General features: G+C 35.1%; 1 protein-coding gene across 1 annotated transcript; it reads right to left on the reverse strand.

Moving 5' to 3' along the window:
• Nucleotides 1-8,051: 8,051 nt before the first annotated feature.
• On the reverse strand, nucleotides 8,052-18,719 carry LOC107712583 (glucose-6-phosphate isomerase-like). The gene is made up of 18 exons (XM_016517897.1): nucleotides 18,495-18,719; nucleotides 17,958-18,048; nucleotides 17,812-17,880; nucleotides 17,348-17,467; nucleotides 17,114-17,197; nucleotides 15,903-16,049; nucleotides 15,652-15,723; nucleotides 15,525-15,569; nucleotides 14,499-14,552; nucleotides 13,494-13,554; nucleotides 13,366-13,409; nucleotides 12,867-13,019; nucleotides 12,337-12,466; nucleotides 12,182-12,258; nucleotides 9,742-9,870; nucleotides 9,210-9,285; nucleotides 9,051-9,117; nucleotides 8,052-8,494 (listed from the first exon to the last, which is right to left on the reverse strand). The coding sequence occupies exons 1-18, from the start codon at nucleotides 18,611-18,613 to the stop codon at nucleotides 8,371-8,373; spliced, it is 1,662 nt and encodes a 553-aa protein (XP_016373383.1). The 5' UTR covers nucleotides 18,614-18,719; the 3' UTR covers nucleotides 8,052-8,370.
• Nucleotides 18,720-18,756: the final 37 nt, after the last annotated feature.

Below are 18,756 nucleotides of genomic sequence, written 5' to 3' on the forward strand. Positions count from 1 at the left end.
CGTTGCTTGATCTGTGCAGATTTCTCTCCTGATTCAGACCAGATGACTTTTTCACTGTATAATACAATATTATGGATATTATGGAGGACTCATATTGTAGCCGGAAGGTTTGAAGTGAAAATGTCTTGATGGATTTGTTTCAGCTTTTGTCTTCTCCAGATGTTATCTGATGTACTGGAGTGGTGTGGATTACTTGTGGATGTTTTTATCAGCTGTTTGAACTCTCATTCTGACGGCACCCATTCACTGCAGAGCATCCATTGCTGAGACACTGATGCAGTGCTACATTTCTCCAAATCTGATGAAGACACAAACTCATCCTAATCTTGGATGGCCTGAGGATGAGCACATTTTTAACAAAAAAATCATTTTTGGCTGAACTATTCCTCAAGTGTCTTAAATGCTTCTCGAGTCACTGTACACACTTCTCCTGTTCCACACAGACGTCTGCTGTAATACTACTGACAGAACCAGGCTCTATGTGTTTCCCTGACCTGAGAAGACCTGATACAGAGAGTTGTTTTTAAATCCAGTGGCTTCTTATCTGCAAAGCAGACTGTAAAACTGGTGTGAAGATGTGTGTTTGCTGACTGATTACTGTACCGCAAGCACATGACCTCATCCTGACCTTGTTTTTGGAGAGGGGGGTTTTCTGAAGGAATATTCTGGATTGATGTACAGCGTCTGTGACATGCTGTCGACTGCCAGAGAAAATCTTTTCTACTCGCTTCTCACAGCCGAGGTATTTTCTGTGGTAATCGACAGCGTGAATGTTGAATATAATGACAGAATATTTCCCTGAACAGTTCAGTAACCTCAGATGTTTCCGCTTTCAGATCATTCCCACAAGTGTGTTTTTTTTTTAAAGTGCATAATATTTTTCTCCATGTTGTCTTAATCCACTTTTAAAACGTACTACTATTGCATAGCACAACGCTAGAGTCCCTGTAAATAACGAGTGTAGAATGTATTTCCTGCATTTATCAGAGATTCAATGAACGGTAGATTTCCTTCAGTTAGTTCTTTAAAAATGCACATCTTGCGTTCTGTTGCATCACTTTTTTTTATCGTACAATGTTTTGATTTCCTAGATATTTCATAAATAAAGAAAAAGCAAAGTAGATTTATTTATCTAAACGTGAAAAGTTTAAAGTTATTTAATGTATGAAAAGTCGGGACGTATCATTTAACCGTAGATTTGTGTAATCTGCTTTTTCAATAAAGTGGTTTTTGTAGTTAACTTAAACTGTTACAGTGATTTTATTTTTAATTTCTTTTAATTTAATTTAATTTTTAATTTTTTAGAATCTGGGTTTTTATACAAAATGACATCCCTGCAATAAAAAACAATACTGATTTTCACGTTCGATTCATTTAAATAAAATATTTCATGAATCAAATAATGTAGTAATAATAATAAATTAATAATAAATAAATAAATAACATTTGAATGTGTCATTCTACGCATTTCTCTAAACACAACCAAATCAGAATGAATAATTTATTTTTCTTAACAAAGATTTGTTTTTGTATTCCCCACTTCTCTTTGCTGTATTGGCCAAATCTATTAAAATATATATATATTTGTTTATTGGAGGGGATGGATACGACTGCCACTATTGTTGAATCAAGACTATCAGACGTTTTTTTCTTTTCTTTTTTCTTTCGAACATGTATTTCATAGACATATTGAATCTAGAGCTGTCCAGAGAACACAAACATCACAGATGGTTTTAATTGTGTAACATTTAGAATTTTTCCCCCCTGTTGTTTTATTTAAATGAGCTTCCCTACAGCATGACATCACATCCTGTTGTCCATACGGAGGTCTGAAGGGATTTTCCACACCAGGGTGAGACTTTTAAACTCCGTTCTCATCACCTTGTCCGAGGTTTTCTGTTTCCAGCAGTTTCCAGTATAGATGTGGTTTTCCTGTGGCATGTGAAGGGTCTGTGTGTTTATTCGGCGGTGATATCGGCTCAAATCAGCGCGTGTGCATTTATACTGTAATCACGCTGCTGCACGCAAACACTCGCCGCACCCTGATGTCTGATACAGCTCCCACAGGAACAAACTATACTCTCAGTTACAACTGAGTTCTCAGTCAGTTGTGTTGCATTTAAATACCCACTTAAAATTAGTAAGTCAATGCTGTGAAATGCTGCGTAGCTAAAATCAAATGTCTTTTTATCTGAAAGGCAAAACACTGTAAAGATGCTCTTGCACCGTGAAATCGTCATGATTCGTTTATCTGAAGTAATCGTAATGAGTTTCTTGACCTCTATAAAGCAGCTCCCAGCGTCAAATTTTCAGATTAGTGCATCACACACACTCAAACACACACAGACTGAATCTTAGGTCGTAAAGAACAACTTCTCTTAATCTCTGGCCTTTAATTCTAATCTGTGTAAATCTGGGTTTCTATCAGTATGCAGCCAAAACTGAATAAATCTATGAAACATATTTGACACATTTGACTATTTTGAAGTGTCACACACCTCATATGTCAAGAAAACACTCGAACAAATTTAAATATTCAGTGATTGTAAAAGGCTAATGATTGTGATTTTACATGTTTTTTAGTAGAATTCTTTTTGGTATTGAGCTACCAGGTGAATTGTTTTCTATTGGACCCAGCCTGTGATAATTAGCTGATTTAAGTCATATATTGAAGTCTGCAGTATGTGTGCATGAAGTCTATAATCACGTTTATGACAGACAGTAAAACAGCTCACCAGACGGTGTGTAAATGATGTGATATAGCTATTGTTTGTTGGTGTTGAGTTCATTAGCTGCTCGATGACTAACAGCAGACGAGCTGCAGCTTTAATGAGACTCTTACTGTTTTATTTCTGTTCTCCAGTTACATCTTGATGTTCATCTATTCTAGATCTTGAGTCTAGAGTTGATTAGAATTTATTAGATTTAAAGCTAATATATTTTAAATGTGCTAATTGCAACTTCATCCTTACAAATATGATTACTGATATATTTAAATACACGATATACTGTACGTTTTAATAGAAATGGCATTAAAGTATATTTTAGTGGATCATAAATGCTTGTCAGTATTCATTCAGCGGTGCTTTAACCCTATTTCAAAGACAATAGAAGTAATTATGAAATTACGTGTGGACTAAGATAAGATCTACTTAAGTCCAAACGTTCAATGTAATATTTAACTGTTTAAAAAAAAGGTAATTGTGACTTTTTATCTCACAATTCAGATTTTGCTCCTCACAGTTCTGAATGTATCTCACGATTCTGAATTTTTTCTCTCAATTCTGCGATTTAAACACACAACTGTGAGATAAATTAGTAGTAATTGTGAGAACCAAAGTCAGAATTGTGAGACAAAACGTTTTTTTTTTACCTTATTTTTATACCGTGGCAATTCAGAATTCAAAGAAAAGAATTCAGAGGGGGAAAAAAAATCTGAATTGTGAGATATAAACTTAACTGTGAGATGTAAACTTTGAAATGCAAGAAATAAAGTCAGAATTTTGAGGTCAGATATTCTTTCCTTTATTTCCTGAGAATAAACTCAAAAATTGCAATTGCAAGAAAAAAAGTATGGAATTAATAATAATTTTAAAAAAAAGTAGTGATTGCCTTTTCCATGGAGGAAACTATTCAGAAGAAAATAATTATTTTAAAGCAAATAATGCATAAAAAAGTCAAAATTGCGAGAAAAAAAAGTCAGCATTATGAGATTGTCTCATAATATATATATATTATGAGACGTGTCTTAAGCGTTTTCAAGCATTTTAGAAGGTCCCTATAAATGTTTGCGTTACAAACCGGCGTGTTTATGATTGTTAAAATATATATATATATATATATATATTATTATTATTTTTTTTTCCTGAAGTGTGACCTTTGGGGATTCCATAGAAAATTGTGCGTCTGATCCAGAAGTTCAGAGGGACTCTGACACAGATCAGTGCTGAATCTCTGGAACAGTTTTCCATGTAATCACGGGTTTCTTTTTCAGTGATTACTGAAAAATTACTGGCCAGAGGACCACCCAAAATCTCTCTGCCCACGCTTCTCCACCGAGCTTTACATAACTCCGGATCCGTGGGAACGGCTTGTGTCCAGCGTGTGTGCCGCCAATCCAGCCGGAGCTCTGCGCCATTCGATTCGGCCTTAGGCTCTGTGTAATTCAATCGTGGCGTTTTTGTTGCTGTTGTATTCCAAGATCGAGGAATTACAGTTGTGTTGTGGTGTGATGAGATCAGTTCAGCAGCAAAGTTTTCCACGAGTCTCTGCAGGCCTTCTGTCAGACGCGGGTCTGGAGTTTGAGCAAATAAAAGTCCATGAGGACAGATGAAATCTGGTGTCCGTGACCTCAAGAGTTTGTCAAATAAAATCAGCGTCAGCGATGATCCCCTTGATTCGTATTGCACTGCTGCTATCCACCTTATATTTTGTAAGATAGAAGTAAGCGAATGTGCAAGACTTCCGATTCATTCGCCGCTATAAATAACTGAATAACAAAGTGCCGTTAACTGCATAAATGTGGGACATTCTTAACGTGGCTTAATGCATTAAAAGAGTGTTTTTAAAAGACTGAACTCAGTAAACGCATTATTAAAAAAGCATACTATGTACAGACAAGCAGATGAGCCCAGAATACGAATGCAAGCAACGCGTTTAATTAGCCTACGCGTTAAGCGTTTTCCTTCCCTGTTGAAAAAAACCAGCATATGCTGGTTAGGTATGTTTTGACGCTGGGATGCTGGTTTAAGCTGGTCCTTTACCAGCACATGACTAGCAAAAGGACCAGCATAAACCAGCAAAGGACCAGCTTAAACCAGCAAAGGACCAGTTTAAACCAGCAAAGGACCAGCATAAACCAGCAAAGGAACAGCATAAACCAGCAAAGGACCAGCTTAAACCAGCATCCCAGCGTCAAAACATACCTAACCAGCATATGCTGGTTTTTTCAACAGGGTTATGAGGAAAATTAAACGCGTTGCATTCGTATTCTGGGCTCATCTGCTTGTCTGTACATAGTATGATTTATTAATAATGTGTTTACTTCGTTTGGTCTTTTAAAAACACTGTTTTAATGCATTAAGACACGTTAAGCGTTTTCAAGCATTTTAGAATGTCCCTATAAATGTTTGTGCTACAAACCGGCGTGATTATGATTGTTAATAAAGTAAAATAATAAGATAGTTGCACCATCATGCAGCATAACGGACTGTTTTTGTACAGGTAAAATAACTGGAAGCCAATGACACCGGAAGTCGCGCACACATTCACTTTACAAATGGCGTGCCCCTGTTACGTTAAAAATAAAGTTGACATTATGGCATGTGAAAAATGATGCAGTATGGATTGAACAACATTTCTAGCAGTAGCATACGATGTTATTGTCTGATGTGTTTAATTCAGAAAACAGAATCCAGCTATTGTCACTCTTGCACTATTGAGCATTTTCTAACTAACTAAATATACGTTTAAAACTGCAGTTAAAATGAGTTTATGCAATAAAACAGTGACGCATGTATGATGCAGAAATTCTTCATAACTTGAAGATCCACAGGCCTTCTGTGAGCTCTTTAATTCACATCCAAATTCATGTAAATCATGCTGATATCACCAAAAACATCTGTTATTTACTGCTGTTTAAAAAGAGAGCAGCTGCGTGTGGATATGAGAGTTATTACAAGTATATTTAATCGAAATTACATGCAGACGTTTCCAGGGAAACCTTCATTTAGTGATTTTAGGCTGCAAGCAGAGTTTCTCAACAAATTTGGCTGAATTTTCCACAAATAAGAAACGAACAGGTTTTTCTGCTTAATAATCAGTGAACCTTCTGGAATTTTTTTTGTGCCATTCAGGAGGTCAATTCTGTTGGTTTTGTTTTAGTTATAAACGTATGGTTCTCAGAAATTAAAGAATAATGTTCATGTTTGTTCACAAATCAAAACCTGTGTTGACAGCATTAAATGATTTAACAAATGCAGTGAAAATATGCAAAAAATATATATATGCATACACAGACACACACACATATATATATATGCATATTTTTTATTATTTCTACAATTTTCTGAATGTAATATCAGTCCATAAAATAAAATGACAAAATTATAACATTGCTGAATTATTTTCATTGTGAGACCTCTGAAGTCAAACAGATCAGACATTTTGGCCTGATATGTTAATGTTCAATAGTTGTTCGCTAGTTCAATAATTGCTCAGTTTAACATGCAGTGGCACCAAAAAGTATTTGTTGACACTTTAAAATGTATAATTTTTTTATGTTAGATAATAAAAGCAACTGGCGTCATACATCCATTAAAAATCATTGCCACATCAGCTGATTAAAAGTCAAATGAGCAATACTGTCCATGTCTCACATTATCTATCAGTTGAAGGTTTATTGCTGTAATGAAGCAGCAGTTTGTGTTTCTCTATATTGCGGGAAATGCCACATCACCATTGGCTCTTGATGACTAGTACAGTTTTTACCCTTGTTGCCATGGCAACCGCATTGACTTTCAAATTCTCGAGACGAGCTGAAATGTTAATTCATTTCGCTTTCTGCCGCTTTGTCTCAGCTCCGATAAAATTTCAGAAAGAATTGTCTTTTGTTTTCAAGGAAAAGGCCGGAAATAACCGGGCAGGTGATGTTTGAAGTGAGAGACTTGTTGCTAGGCAACAGCCACATTATACACCGATCTGATCTCTGGCTGAGGCTCCTCTCTGATCTGTCAATCATCTCATCAGACGTAGAAATAATTTACAGCTCTGAAACTCAAGTGATTGGGCATTTCTGTGCGGTGGTACTACAGTAAACATCATTTGGCTCTTTTAGTGTTTGTGGAGGACATTTCCATTCGCATGATGTCTTCCAGATGTGTTTGGGTCTCTGTGTGCTTCTGGGATTTGACTGGAGCTGAACACAGCTGACCTTTGACCTCATGTTCCAAAGACCATAGATATGTGATAGAATCCCCATTCGACCGCTCCAACACGTAGAGCGTCCACCATCTTGGAACGGCCAACTTGACATCATTCACCATACTATGGGTTGGCAGACCATCGGCTGTGCAGGATTGTGGCATCTTCGAATATTCATTGGTTACTATGGTGAATGATGTCAAGTTGACCATTTCAATATGGCGGACAGCTTACTTATAGCGGCTCATAGAAACAGTTGCTAATGAGGATCTATGTGTACATATCTCTGCCAAACACTGGGAGCCGAGAGACTGACTGTGGTGGATATGAACCTACGGCTCCACCTGCTGGTGAAGAACTGCGTGTGCTTCTGTCTTTCATGGGCATCAGCTAGCTGTCATAAGTGTCATAGAAGCTGATGTTACACTTGCAAATGGACATTTGAGAACATGGCATTGTGGGATACAGTGTACAGTGCAGTGTGCTCTGCTTATAATGTAGTGGCTCATCCATGCATATACATTTTCATTTACCTTAATGCATTTATTATTGACATTTTATCAGTTTGTGCATTCATGTATAGTGCTTTTTACAGTATTATATAGTATTTTTTATAGTTTAATATTATGGTTTTCATATTATAATATTTATAGTTTTTATATTAAGGGTTATTCTAACTAAAACAATTTAAAAAAAATTCTGTTCTGTTAATAAAACTTAAACTTATTTTATTTCAGGTAGTTGCCAAAGAAACATATCTCATTTTTGTTTAGCTTAACTTGAAGCACTGAAATAAAAAATAAATAAATATATATATATATATATCGTTTTTTTAAATTATTATTTTAGTTTTATTGTATGTATTGTCCTACTAATAGATAGATAGATATATAGATATAGATAGATAGATAGATAGATAGATAGATAGATAGATAGGTGGATAGATATCATAGACATATAACAACTCTAATAAAATTTACAAAATCACAACAAAATTACTAACTAAAATTAAAGTGAAAACAGAAAATATAAAATCCGATTGAAAAACTGTCTTATATCAATGATACTAAAACAACACTGAACACTGTTTGATGATAGTATTCTATAGGAATCCTAGCCAAAGTCACAGAAATTGTGCAAAGTGATTTATTTCGGGGGAAAAAAGACTCCAACATGTGATGAATACATAAACCTTCTTGCAGTAAACTGAAAAACACAAGGTGCTTCAGATGAGGGATTTTTCACAGAGTTTAGTGTAAAAATAAGATAGTAATATCTCTGATTTAGCATTTTTTTATTTTGCATAATTCTAGATGAACAAATAAATGCATGTTTTAATTGTCAGATAAAATGACACTACATTACAGCCTCAAAATGTTTGGCTACAGTGCTTAGGTTTTGGGGTGCAGGTGATTCTGGGTAAAGGTGAAGCTTCTCTTCATGGTTCATTCAAGCAAAGTTCTTCTTGAGGAAGTTGATGAGGCCGTTGGTGGATGAATCGTGAGAAGTGACCTCCGTTGAATCCTGAAGCTCCGGTTCGATCTTCTTTGCCAGCTGTTTCCCGAGCTCCACTCTGAAATAAAAACCAATACAAATAACATAGGCATATTTAAAATAAAATAAATAAATAAATAAAAATGACAAAAAACAAGCAAACAAACAAACACAAAATTACTAAAACTTTAAATTAAATTTTAAAAAAGTGAAAACGGAATATAAAAATAAAAACTAATAGTATGTGAATGACACTAAAATAGCACTGGTCTGGAAATAAAATTACTTTATCTACTTAACAGGTTTAACCCATTAAACTTGTGTAGGATCAAAAATAAATGCATTTATTATATAAATAAATTCATTGTTTTATTAACTAAATCTACAACTGAAATAAAGATTTTAAAAACTATATGCACATTTAAAAACTAACTAAAATTACATTGATAAAGTTAAAATTCAAATGAAAACGAATATATATATATAAAAGATTATTTAAAATATTAATAAAAACTATAATAACACTGGCCTAACATGTTAGGATCAAAAATACATTAGTTGGGTTTCATTAACATTCCTAAGATCATTTCTACCTATTTTTTCCTGATTTTTATTTGCTACATTGGACGACTCACCCCCACTGATCAAAACTGTTAATTTCCCACATGACGCCCTGAATGAAGATCTTGTGTTCATACATGGCTGTAAAGGGAGGTCAAAGGTCAAAGGTCAGGAACCTGCACATCAGATGATATCTAATACTGTACAGCATCACCAAACCATTTGAGACGCACCAATCAGAACGCCCAGAGTGTACGGAGACAACTTTTTGAAGATGATGGAATTTGTTGGCTTGTTTCCTTGGAAAACCTGGACAGAGACGCAGGGATGATGTTACCAGGAAAGAGCTTCATGCAGAGATGAATGTTAGTCATATTTGCACATTTAATAACAGCTAAGTGTATCTGTGTGAGCAATGAAAATAAAAAATATTAAACATAAAAAAATACCTTTTTTCATTCTAATTTTGTTTCAAAAATTATTTATGCCAGTCTGATCAAATCATGTGGCAAGATGAAGATTGTTGCATAGGATTCATTTATCACATGGTCATGATGAGCAGATTGCATTGCCAGATACATTCTCTCCACTCAAATGCATGTTTTGATAAATGTGAGTATTGCATGTATATAGAAAGTCTGCATACTGTGCGTATTATTCATATGCATACTGCGCAGAATTAGTAGTTGGGTAGAGTTTATGGGGTACAGTGTTTTGTGTGCTGTAGGGGTCAGTATAAGCCAGCACTTGACTTCATATTCTCACTTTATGTGGCAGAATTTTCTCTAGTTTGTCTCCGCTCAGTCCTCCGGCTTCCAGCTCTTTCTTTGCCTCTTCTGTTGTCTTTCCCTTCATCAGCGCCTCCATCTGCGCCAGGAAGTTCGCCACCAGGATCTGCACGGTATAGATTCAATAAAACAGAGCAAAGCAGTGTTAATGTTGTCAAATTCATCAGTTATGATTCAAATTCAATGTAAGCTGTAAAGCAGCTCTACAGAAGACAATAGTGACATTATTCAACTCAATTCAGTTCTTAATTCAGTTCAATAACAGGGTCTACAGAAAACATGACGCATCACATACTGGAAGTTTATCTCTGCCACTAAAAATGAAAAAGGTAATTATGACTTTATATCTAACAACTCAGACTTTTACCCCACAATTCTGAGTTAAATCTCACAATTATGACATTTTTCTCAAAAATTGCAGTTTATATCTCACAATTCACTTCCCCCCCCCACAATTTTAAGTTTATATCTCACAATTATGACATTTTTCTCACAATTTTAAGTTTATATCTCACAATTGAGACTTTTTTCCCCACAATTCTGAGTTTATATCTCACAGTTATGACATTTTTTTCACAATTTGCAGTTTGTCTCACAATTGAGAGTTTTTCCCCACAATTTTGAGTTAATATCTTACAGTTATGGCATTTTTCTCACAATTCTGGGTTTATATCTCAAATTTCTGACTTTTTAAAAACAAACAAAAAAAGAATTCTGAGTTCATATGTCACAATTCAGACTTTTCCCGGTAATTGTGACTTTGCAAATGTATATCTCGTAATTCTGAATTTATAACCAGCAATTCTGTGTTTTTTTTCTCTCTCAGAATCGCAAGGAAAAAAAAGTCAGAATTCGGCGAAAAAAAACACAATTACCTCTCTTACTCTCTCTCTATCTCTCTGTCTATATACTGTATAGATACATAGATACTGTAAATAGATAGATATAGATATAGATTTATAAAACGGATAGTTCCGGTGCTTGATTCTGATTGGCTGAGCCGCGTTCGAAGCTGTTGTAAATTACTCTACAAACATACACCTTTGTTTACGTCTGTGTGTTGCTCGGCAACCACTATACAGTATGTGTTACTTTGTTGCAACCACAACCGTTTCGGAGGAACTACATTGTTTGGCGGAAGAATAATGTTTTTATTTATATCATTACATTTTATTTGCTCTGTTTTATTTTGTGAAACCTTGCTACATATATGGAATAACCGGTTTATAAAAGCAATAAGCCCCATGAAGCCGTGGTTTACAGTGAATTTAAAACAGCTAAGGGGTTTTAGGCACAACGCAGATTTTTCTCAATTGCTAACACACAGTTCATGAAACAATTTTCCATTTTCTCACAACTATAAACACAATCACAAAACTACACACCAACTTATGCAAACTTCACACTTCAAGGTCAAAGTCAAACATTTTAGTCAAAAACACGTTCTCTTTTGTCAGACTCAAACTTTGGCCTCAGATGACACGCAAACCTGTCAAATACACAGACTATTTTCCTGCCTAGAGAACACTAGTGAGATCAATTCAACACACTGCTACAAAAACCTCCTTTTGGGAAACAGGAATCATTCTGCTAGTCAATGTCTGTTACAGTATGCAGCATAAATAGAGTGGTGCAGATACAGCAAAATTCAGCAAAAAAAAACTTTAAGAAAAGTTTACTTTCATTACACTACTGTAAAGTGATCTTACAGTAGATGAAAAGCACTAGAAGAGAAAAGTTCAAAAACCAAACATCAGAATATACAGTAAACACAACTGGAATATCCTGCCAGTTACTGTAAATAAATAAATACAGCATCCAATGCCAAGTTGCATTACAGTATTGGTAATATCCTTATTTTTATACTATAGCAGTTTCTTAGTCTTATGACAAAAAACTTTCTCTACCTCCCCTAGACAGTCGACAGTAGAATGGACAATGAACAGAATGAAAGCAGACATATAAATGCACAGGTCAAATAGGTAAATTACAGTAACAAGACATATGTGAACATAATCAGTAAACATAGTAACAAAGGACATATTCAGAAACCAAAGCCCAATGCACAAATACAGTACATGTACAGTACAGTACATGGTTAAACCTGTGCAAAATGATGCTGCTCTTGTGTAGAGTTTTGCAGAAAACACTGAGCAAATTGGAACATGTGTGAAAGCAGGTGAAATGCGTTAAAGGTTTTGAGAAACACGTCTTTGTTTCGATAACTGTATGAAAGGTTTGGAAAATTGTGCCAGATGAATCAGTTATAGTGTGTTAGCAATTGAGAAAAACTGTATGAGTTGACTGTAAACCACGGGCGTATTGTTCTTGGGGCATATTGCTTTAATATCCCATGGCAGAAATAAGCTGCCATAGATTTGAGCCACATCATGTGATTCATCGCTGTATCGCGGTACCTTGTGGTGGAGGTTGCTTCTGATTGGATGTTGAGACTGGGCAGGAATAAGGAAGTCAGCAGGAACCATACAAGTTCCTGTGGAGGAGACAGAAGGGTCAGACAGACGCTTCTCCCACCAAAACACACACACACACTGTACGTCAGATAGTGAACCTTGGTGAATGAGCTGGTAGAAAGCGTGCTGTCCGTTAGTTCCCGGTTCACCCCATACGATCGGCCCGGTGTGATAGTTCACCCGGTTACCATTAGTAGTGATGTACTTTCCATTCGACTCCATGTCACCCTGTAAATCACGGCACTAGTTTGAAGTATGACGTTTATTGACTTTTTTTGCTTAGCAATACTGAGATTGAATTATAGCAGAAAGTACACTGAAAGATAAAATTGCAAGAAAAAACATAAAACACCAGAGTGTTTTCAGAACATATTCAATAATACTACTCCATAAATAATAAAAGATATACATATGCACAGATATGTCTGTCCATACATAAACAAAATATACATCCATTCACACATGCGCGTAAAAATAAAACGTTTTGAAGCATACAAATGCAACTGCAAAAGCATCCAATTAGATCTATCAGATTCCCATAACATTTGCATTTTTGATGACTTTACTCTCAGTATAAAATGCATACACTTTTTGACCGTTTTGTGTTCGCTCTGCAGGTGAGACGCACCTGTTGGAAGTAGGCAGCGAAGCGGTGCATGTACTGATCGTATGGCAGCAGGCAGTGAGTCTCCGCCTGGAAGAAATTGATGTACCAGATGCCCAGCAGAGCGAGCAGCATGGGAGCGTTCTGATCCACAGGAGCCGTGCGGAAATGAGTGTCCTGCCACAGACGCAGACTCAGGGGTTTATGTTTTATTCTATTCAAGGATGCATTGAATTGCTCAAAAGTGACAGTGAAGACATGTTACAATAATGTTAGAAAAGATTTCTATTTCAAATAAATGCTGCTCTTTCGAACTTTCTATTCATCTGTTAATCCTGAAAAATAAAATGTATCACGGTTTCCACAAAAATATATTGATAATAATCAGAAATGTTTCTTGAGCAGCAAATCAGCATATTAGAATGATTTCTGAAGGATCACGTGACACTGAAGACTGGAGGAATGATGCTGAAAATGACAAATAATGACATTTGAACAGATATTCTTCAGTAATAAAACCCACCATCCAGTGAGCTCCAGCCAGCAGCTTCTCAAAGTTCTCGTATCCTGAGACAGAAGAGATAAAACAGACGCCTGAGAAACTCTCACACTCACTGGATATCTTCACGAGAGTCACATGATAACACTCACCGATATGAAGTGCGATGGACAGACCAATTGCAGACCATAACGAATATCGTCCACCGACCCACTAGAAAAAAACAAACAAAAACAATTTCAGACTCATCTAATGAGGCACAATACATTACTCTTTCAAATAATTTAGTTTAAAATTAAGGCCATGATTTGTTACTTGAAATAAAATAAAGTATAAACAAAAAAGAAGACAAATTAAAAAATAAAAACTAATAAAACCATAAAAACGTTTTTGTTACTTGAAATAAAATAAATGTTAATGGAAATAAAATTAACAACTATATAAACATATTAATGAACAAAAACAAATGACAAAAAATAAATGCAAATGACAAAAACCACAAAAAATTTAAACAATATTAGTATAATATAAAATTAAAAACTAATTGAAACTATTAACAAAAGCTATAGTAGTATCTTATAGTAAAATACTATCATAACACTGTTGTAAACTTACAAAAGTAACTGAAACACAAAGTCAACTACACATCTAACTTCTTCTTTACATGAGCTGAAGAGCATATAGGCCTGGTTTCACAGACAGGATTAGGCAATAGTTCAGTTAGGACATTTAAATACTTTTTATAAGCATGCCTTAGAAAAAAACTATACTGATGTGCATCTTGAGACAAAACAAAGGCTGACATATTTTAAGATCAGTGCAGGTTTCTTTCTGTTGAAACAGCTCAGACTTACATATGAGGCCTAAGCCTTGTTTGTGAAAAACCGGGGGTTAGAGTCTATAATAAACAGGCCAGTAAGGAACCTTGCCCTTTAAATATCAACAATGTGACTAAAAGTAGCCCGTCGGCCTTTACAGTGAACCAGTCTGTGCGTGACCTCTGCTCTGATAAGGTCAAGATCACGAATAACCCAGCAGCGTTCGGCCGCGAGTCAGTGAGGGACTCTGGTTACCAGCAGCTGTCCAGACGCCTACTTCACAGGTCAAACCACTACAGCAAAAATAGCTCACAGCCCTCAGCGGACCACGACACTCACGTCCCAGAACTCAAACATGTTCTCCGGGTCGATGCCGAAGTCCTTCACTTTGGGCTGAAACACAGAAAATGCAATAAAGTTTATTTGTGAACCTAAAATATCTGATGCACATATTAAATGCCATCTTTTAAAGGGCTCATCTCAGCTAACAAACATATGTGACCTTGGAGCACAAAAGCAGTCATAAGTAGCACGGATATGTTTGTAGCAATAGCCAACAATACATTGTATAGGTCAAAATTATAGATTTTTCTTTTATGCCAAAAATCATTAGAATATTAAGTAAAGATCATGTTCCATAAATACATCAATGGAAAGCCTATTTATTCAGCTTTCAGATGATGCATACATCTCAATTTCAAAAAATTGACCCTTATGACTGGTTTTGTGCTCCAGGGTCACATATGTTCTAAGAAGGTTTTGCTAATGTACTCATTAAGTCATGAAAACGTTATTTCTGATGTTCTCTGAACATTCAAAGTGTCCAGTTTTTTAAATGTTTCAAAAAGTTTTTTTTTCTTCTTGATTATGCAAGGGAACATTCTATTTGATCATTTTGCAAACATTATGGGAATGTTACATTTGAATGTTCTCTGAACTTTTTAACATTAACGTTAACTATTTTACATTACTGGAAGAATGATTGTTTTGATTTTTCTCCCTGAGGTCATAATGCAATACTGGTCAATATGTAGCAAAAACAGTCATAAAACAACAAAACATCGTTTTTTTTTTTTTTGCTTTAAGACTTCTATGTAAATGCCTTTTTAAAAAATAAATGATTTTATATTCCTAAATTATTTTCTGTAAAGCACTTTGAATTACAGCAGTGTTTGAAATGTGCTGTATAAATTGTGAAAAAAAAAATTGCTTTGCCTTTTTACATGAAAAAGGTTTTTGCAGTCTAGTTTCAATAAATGCTCTTTTTGGACTGTTTTGAGTTTTGAAAGTTACAAAATATGGTTTATGAACAAATTTTAATTCCTGATGATATGAGCCTTTACATTTAAACTATAATGCACTTACTCCGTTGGTTGAGAGCGCCACGAAATGCTTGGCCACTGCAGATTTCTGTGAGAATGATAAAAATGACAGAAGAATAAGTGCGTGACACAGGCGTCCCGTACACATCGCTGCAGGAGGCGAGACTCACGTCTTTGGCGGCCTGCAGGAACCACTCCTTCGCTGACTCAGCGTTTGTGATGGTTTCCTGGGTCGTGAATGTCTGAACAAACGATTTCACAACGTTATCAGTGCAACTATTTTTTTTTACAGAAATCTCACTGTGATACATATTATCAAGTGAACTTATAAAGAGTCATAGTAAAATCTAAATGTGATATTTTTGTCTCTGCTAATGCTGTATAATCTGTTCAGTCTCTGAAAGCTGCGTCCTGCTCAGACCTTCGATGCGATGATGAAGAGTGTGGTCTCAGCGTTGAGTTCAGCCAGAGTCTTAGCGACGTGCGTTCCATCGATGTTAGACACAAACCAGACACGAGGTCCGCCTTTAGAGTACGGCTTCAGGGCCTCTGTCACCATTAACGGACCCTGAAACACACACAAAAATGTTTCAAATACATAAATAAATTGATTGATTAAAATAAATAAATAAAGAATTATTTACAACAAACAAATAAATGAAAATTTGAATCAAATGAATAAGTAAATGTATAAATAAATAATACAAATATGATTAAAATGAATGAAATATTTAAATAAATAATTTAATTTAAATAAATACATTTAATTTAAAACAAACAAATAACATATCAACAAAATAAAATAATAAACATGAATGACTAAATGTATAAATAATAAATCTGGAGAAACAATGTAATAATGTAACTTAACAGAAACTAAATATTTTCCAATAATATTTAGAGTATATTTATAGTATTAATTTTTCACAGTATAAAAAATAAACCACATAGATGCCTGTTAAATTTTAGAATGAGTGTCTCTTGCACAAGGATGAAAAAAAAATCTAAGTTGTAACTATGTATAAATAATAAATCTGGAAAAACAATGTAATAATATAACTTAACAGAAATGAAATATTTTCCAATAATATTTATAGTATTAATTTTTCACAGTATAAAGAATAAACCACATAGATGCCTGTTAAATTTTAGAATGAGTGTCTCTTGCACAAGGATGAAAAAAAAATCTAAGTTGTAACTAAAACAAAGATTGTTGGTGTGTTTTATAAAAAAATTACTATTTCAGTCTTTCTATTTCTAAATTTCTTTTTTTTTTTTACTTATATTTTTATATTTTTGACATGTTAGTCTTTCAAATTCCAGCTTGCATTGACAGTTTTTCAGTCTTAATTATATCAGGCAAGTTATGCATAAAATGAAAAAATTCCAAGTACACCTGATAAGAGGGAAGGGAAAAAAAGCAATTTTTTTTTTTTAATTGCTGTTTTACCTCATGCAAATTGCAAATTGTTTGTGAAATTTACTAGCAATTTCTGAGTGAAAATTGTTTCACTACCACATGTTTTCAGTGTTTTGGGGGTCAGTGGCATCTAAAAGACTGAAGACCCCTGATCTGACACTGGAAAAAGAAAAACCATTTGCTGTAAAACAATGAGTTTTGATTTCACAAACCAGATCAGATCCACCGATGCCGACATTAACCACATCAGTGATGGATTTCCCAGTGTATCCCTTCCACTCACCACTGCGGACTTTCTGTGGACGGAAGAAAGTGAGATTTTGTTTATAATTGCATCCTGGCCCAGACACTTTTTTATAGTTTCCATATTTGATCAGTGTTTATCTGTGTATATTTTCATATTCAAGTGTCCTAGTATGAAGCATCGCATCAAATATGACACCCACATGACAGAAGCCCTTCATCTTCTCCAGGACCTGGTTGACCTCCGGCATCACGTCTTTCCCGTCCATGTTTATGGGTGTGTTTGAGCGGTTCCTCAGAGCCACGTGGAGAACAGCACGACCCTGCAGACCACACAGTCTTCATGCTATACTTACATGCATTTGGTAGACACTTTTACCTAATGCAATTTGCAATGCATTCAGGATATATATTGAATCAGTTCATGCATTCCCTGAAAATCAAACACATTCATATGAAGTGTGTATAGAAGAATGTCAAGCATTTTACAAGTGCAGCTTATGTTTAATTAAAAATATCAAATAAATAAAGCATAATTCAGAGCGTTTCCATCAATAAACACATGCATCCCAGTATGTCCAAACAAGCTCAGCTCATTTCAATCTATAAAAGCAGGGAATGTGATGTATATTTGAGCACAAGCTGATTTAAACCCTCAGTGAAATACCTCAGTGAAATTAATCTTTTCTCCTGAAAACATCTTGTCTCTGGAGGCCTCCACACCACGAGACTTCGCCTGCCGGAAAAAGCTGCTATATTTACATGCTAACTCCATTTAATTCTCGGTAAACATTCATCTGCTCAAATCTTTACCAGCTCCACAAGCATCTTCATAACCTCTTCATTTATGAGGTTCTTGGAGTAATCCAGCAAAATGTCTCCTTCATCTGTTTTTAAAGTTAAGCTGTTGAAAGAGGACAAACATGCAACTCTTTGATCACTTGCTTACAGATATTAAAATCATTATAAATATAATAAAATCATTATACAAAACCTGTACAGCCAGATAGTTAAACTGACTATATGCATTTTTATCACTATGATTGTTAAATATATTGGGCAACTTGAGTAAAAAAAATAAATAAATAAATATATATACATATATATATATTATGATCTTTCGTGAAAGTTTAAAAGTAATGAATTTGAATGTGGGCGGGATTTAATGATGATGGACAGGACAGTAAAACAGCTTCTACGTGTGACTCCGCCCACTATACTGCATGAACTGTGAAGTACAGTTGCTAATTATTAAAAATATAATAAAATAAATAAATAAAATAGCATTAAACTAATGAGCTGCGTCATGCAGAATATTTAAAATAGTAAGTAAATTAATAAATAAAGTACCTTAAGTTTTGGAATCGGTTTTTATCGGCCTCGAACATCTGCCTCATGTTGAGACTCGCGGCGTTTGATTTGTACCATTTCTCCAGATTCTGGAAGTTTGGGTCGCTTGTCAGTCCCATCGTGAACCTGCCAAACCTGCGTGTGTGTGCGTTTGTGTGTGTGCAAGAATCTCCGGCTGAACTGAACCCAAATGTCACAGATCCGCCTTTATGAAGGGCGAAGAAAGCAGCTGATCTGCTGCTCGACACACCCCCTCACACAC

This window comes from Sinocyclocheilus rhinocerous, unplaced genomic scaffold (genome assembly GCF_001515625.1).
Source record: "Sinocyclocheilus rhinocerous isolate Xijiao unplaced genomic scaffold, SAMN03320098_v1.1 scaffold868, whole genome shotgun sequence".
NCBI classification, from domain to species: domain Eukaryota; kingdom Metazoa; phylum Chordata; class Actinopteri; order Cypriniformes; family Cyprinidae; genus Sinocyclocheilus; species Sinocyclocheilus rhinocerous.